The sequence below is a fragment of the Penaeus japonicus genome, unplaced genomic scaffold (genome assembly GCF_977035675.1).
Source record: "Penaeus japonicus unplaced genomic scaffold, GWHDUDI00000001_assembly GWHDUDI00000034, whole genome shotgun sequence".
NCBI lineage: Eukaryota > Metazoa > Arthropoda > Malacostraca > Decapoda > Penaeidae > Penaeus > Penaeus japonicus.
The window spans coordinates 1,286,171-1,291,027 of record NW_028234436.1 but is presented as its reverse complement, the minus strand read 5'-3'; the positions used below and the strand labels follow the sequence as shown (position 1 = coordinate 1,291,027).

Here is a 4,857-nt window from a genome sequence, read left to right as displayed (position 1 = left end):
TACATATATATATATATATATATATATATATATATATATATATATACATATATATAATACATATATATATATATATAATATATATATATATATATATAATATATATATAAAATGTATTATATATATATATATATAATATAAGATATATATATATATATATATATATATATATATATATATATATATAATATATATATATATATATATATATATATATATATATATATATATATATATATATATATATATATCTATATATATATTTCTCTATATATATATATATATATATATATATATATATATATAATATATATATATATATATATGTATATCATATATGTATATATATATATATATATATATATATATATATATATATATATATATATAACACATGATATATGTATTCTCTAAAATCCTGAGACCGCTTAATGGAAGCCTCGCTCCCTAAAACCAGACTCCAAGCGTGATCTTCGAAGGAAATCTGGTTCGCACTTTTTGATACACGGAATTTTGCGTGTTTCTTTCCTGTGTTTTTCCTCGTTCGTTTCCTTTATTTTCGTGCCATAGTTATACCCACTAACTGTGTTCGCTTTTTCAGGATTTTTTTTTTCTTTTTTTTATTATTATGTGCTGCTATGTTCCTTATTATCATTCGTATGTCATGGTTATATTTTCAGGCTAGAGATATTTACAATCTGTGTTTTTGTTTTTTGTTTTTAATCTTCATTTTTGTGATTGATTCTTATTTCCTCGTTTGTTTGCTTTATTATGTTACTTTATCCTATAGTTGGGTAGAATCCAAACCTCCAGTACACCACAAACAGTTATGGTAAGATCCAATACATTTTCCATCATTTCTCTCTTTTGTGTGTTAAAGACTTCACTTCCCCCCCCCCCTCTACGCCCCCCCACACATCATCTTAATCTTCTTTATCTAAAAAAGAAATAAAAAAAAGACATATAAAACCGATGATTTATTTCTTTGATTTTGAAGTAGATTTACGGAGCATGATTTCTCTCCCACTTTAGACGATTTTATATTCCGTTTTAGTCATTTCTATAAACTTCTATAAAAGTTAGAGGCCTTTTGGAATATACGATGCTTAAGACTTTCCTCTCTTTGCCTTGTTCTAAAGAATTTCCATCTCAAGAAACAGGGCGGGCCGAGGAAACATTGTCTGAACGTTTTTCCCTGAAACGTTTTGATCTCCTTGAGCCCAATCTTTCAAATGTATAGCTTAGTGAAAGTAAACAGTCTAGATGTCTTTTTCGTTTCTTATGTAACACTTTCTTTGTTATTTTTCTTTTGATTTCACTAATACAAACAAAAGTTGATGTAAAGTCAGATACTCCTGACTGCATTTTTTGTGTATGAAAAATTATGATCTGGTTAGTGAATATATCTCATTTGCTTGAATTATTCCATTAGATTGTGTATAGTCATTTCATCATAATGATAATGTAAGTTTACATAATTTAGAGTTGGACTGATTTTAAAATATTAGCATATCTATAGACTGTGTCATGCCATACCCTTTATTGTCTGCATGGTTATCCCCTTCATGACAAAGTGCATCTACTTTATACGATATTAATTTGTTTGATCCTAGAACTAGGTAAACTCCAGTAGTGTTTATTGTGACATATATTGAAAGGACGGTGTGAATCAGACTGAATTGTTTTCAATGTGCTTGCTGTATGACTCATCTTTTGATGATTACATATTCCTCAGAATGACGTAATTGTCATGAAGATGTAGTATTGGAAGGTGAATCGCACAGCTTGCATCGTGAGAATCATTCATTCCTTTCATGTTCATAGATACGCAAGTAGACCCTCAAATTATTGCATGACTTCATCTCCGTTGTCACGCATGCTGTCACATGTAGACCATCAGGTTATCGCATGACTGCACCCCATTAGTCATGCATGTTGTCACGCCCTTCCTTCTCCCGCCCTCACAGCGCATCAAGCACTCCCCTCCTCGGGAAGTCTTCTACTCGGACCGCGCCTGCAGTGAACCGCGGTTCGTGGGCCGCGCTCGCTCGAGCAGCTACGAGTTCGAGCCGTTCTTGAGGCCGAGCTCCCTGGAGGAGGGCGACGTCAAGTTCGTGACGCCCTTGCACCTCAAGCACCCCTACCGCCTGCCAGTCGAGGACGAGGTAATCCCGCCCCACGAAAGCTCCATCTGGCCCTCGGGAGTCAAGCACTTCAACCTGGTCTCGTCGTATGATCTCATGTGCGGATTCCTGGGGCTGTTGCCGCCCGCTCGCTATTAGACGATAACCCCCCTCCCGCCCCCTCGCCCCCCGCCCCTCCCTCCCTCCCTCCCTCGACGCGCAAAGCTAGGAAGGGAAGCTCAAAGACGCGCAGGCGAGTTCAGACTAAGGAAAATCAAAACATTTGTAACGTCCTTAGAGCCTCTTCGGTCATGGCTGGACCCGCTCATAAAGAGAAGCGGTTATACCTTCTGCCGTCGGGGTTTTTGCTTTGTTTTTGTTTTTTCGATTTTTTACTGTTTTTATTTCATGAAGAATTCGTTGTGAATTATGGATTGGGCGTTTAAGATGCGCATGAGCATGTCATTTGCTAACAAGGAACGTGGAGGCAACAAATAACAGATAGGGTTGGAACGGAACGATTGAACCTTTGCACGTTTACATCTTCGATTTTTTTTTTTTAATTCATCTCGAAATGATGACTTGCGCTTTTCTACGAATCTTCCTAAATTTGATTCTCTAAATCTTTGACCAATGGCATTCATATCATAAGTCGGCAATTACCAAAGCTCATGAGATGATTCTTCTTCAGCTGTTTGAAAAATGATAAAAATGCTTGAATTTCTCTTTTTTTCTTCAAAGCAAAAGCTGAGACACGCAGCACAGACCTTCCTCTCGCTTGTGCGCCGAAGGTCGTTGACTCTTTTCTTTTGTCCGGCAGCGGCGGAGATGCTGGCTAGTAGACCCCGTCTGGTACCCGAGTCCCTGGGAGTGGGACTGCATCTGGGTCCCCCCGCACGAGAACCGCTCCCTGCCGCACTTCGGCTACGAGTCGTACCGCCAACTCATTTTGAAGTACCTGGAGCTCAGGAACCGCAAATACAAAGTGGTCATCCGGCTGTGTCCGCTCCACAAGCACCTCCTGGATGACGACAACGGTGTCCTTGTTTAACGACTGCGTGGTCTTGCCAACAGGTGAAGCAAGAGCCCCGAGAGACGCTGTCGATGAAGCACCCCTACCGCCTGCCCGTCGAGGACGTCCGCGTGCCTCCTCACGAGAGCTCCGAGTGGCCGGCCTCCGTCCCGCACTTCAACCTCGTGTCCTCCTACGACCTCATGGTCAAATTCCTGGGCATTGGCTGCAAAAATTGTTAGCGAGGGGCAGGGTGGTGTCACTGCTGTCAAGATTGGGGCCTGATGGTGTCAAATTTGTTAACGAGGGGCAAGGTGGTGCCACTATTGTCAAGATTGGGGCCTGATGGTGTCAAATTTGTTAACGAGGGGCTAGGTGGTGTTACTGTTGTTCAGAATGTCAAAATTGTTAATCGTGGGCCTGGGGCTTGGTTATCATAGGTAGTTTTTTCTTCTCATTCTCTCTCGATTGCAATCACTCTGTTTCGCATTCCTTTTCTTTCTCTCTCTCTCTCTCTCTCTCTCTCTCTCTCTCTCTCTCTCTCTCTCTCTCTCTCTCTCTCTCTCTCTCTCTCTCTCTCTTTTGCTCGCTCGCTCGCTCTCTCGTTAACTGTGGGCATGTTTACAGATTTTTCTTCTTCTTTTTTCCTCTCTCTCTTTCATTTTTTTCTTCTCTTTCTCTCACTAAAATATATGACAATGTTTCACAAGACGGGGTAGGGACATGGGTGTTCTTTGTTGTTTTTGCTGTGATTATGAAAAGGAAATTTCACGAAGAGAAATGCAAACGTTCCAGTCATGCATAATCATGTAGACACGAATATCCCCCTAGCGTTTTATTCAAGATCAGTCATCTTATATGTATAGTATATTATCTGTGATCAAAGAATATAAAACACAAAAAGACAAAAAAAAAATAATAATAATACTTGTATCACGAAACATATGAACATTTTTTTTCGTTTTTTTTCATCATTTTTGTTCATTGTTAGCTACCTTCGCCTATCCAGAGTTATCATGAACTGTCACGTCCAGATTACACCAATGGTCCTATGTCTTCAATAAATAAAATCCAGAAATGTAGATTTCAGTTTTATCTTTCGCTTTGTTTGTTCATATAGTCATTTTTTTTAAATAGCAATACTAATTTTTCTATGTGATATTATGACCTTTATCATCCATACCATTTTATATGCCTCGGTTCTTTGAGCTGGTTCCACAGCTGGTTCCATAGCTGGTTCCACAGCTGGTTCATGAACACTTGGTGTACGTGTGGACAGAGCTTATCGCACTAATACACATGTACATGCTGATCTGAATAATATAAAGATGTTGTATACAGTGCATTTTTTTATCTTTCCTTCTATATGAGATATGCATTATGCAAAGGGCAATGGAAATATAATGATACAATATAAAGCCTATTCATATATACAGGTTTCGATTTAGTATGAAACATAGTTATAAATACAATACAGAAAGGTGTTAAGTAAATACAGCAGAAGATACTTACAAATAGTACAGAGCCTACTTACAAATACAGTACAAAGACCTTAAAATGGTACTTAAGTTAAATGTATAAACAGTTTAGAGATATTGAAGTAATATAAAACCTAATTACAAATACAATACAATGCTTCTAAAAGAGTGCAAAACTTATACAAAAGTTATACAATGGATACACTACCATATACTTTAAAATAGTGCAGCGACTAATAAAAAA

The 4,857-nt window shown here is 37.8% G+C and overlaps 1 protein-coding gene across 1 annotated transcript in view; it reads left to right on the top strand.

Annotated features, from left to right (window-relative positions):
• The window catches only part of LOC122258052 (uncharacterized), a 23,587-nt gene extending 19,112 nt beyond the window's left edge, over window positions 1-4,475 (top strand). The window contains exons 3-4 of the mRNA XM_043023762.2: window positions 1,968-2,165; window positions 2,944-4,475. Coding sequence (XP_042879696.1) covers window positions 1,968-2,165; window positions 2,944-3,174 — 429 coding nt within the window. The 3' untranslated portion in view covers window positions 3,175-4,475. The remainder of the gene's footprint in view (window positions 1-1,967; window positions 2,166-2,943) is intronic.
• Window positions 4,476-4,857: the final 382 nt, after the last annotated feature.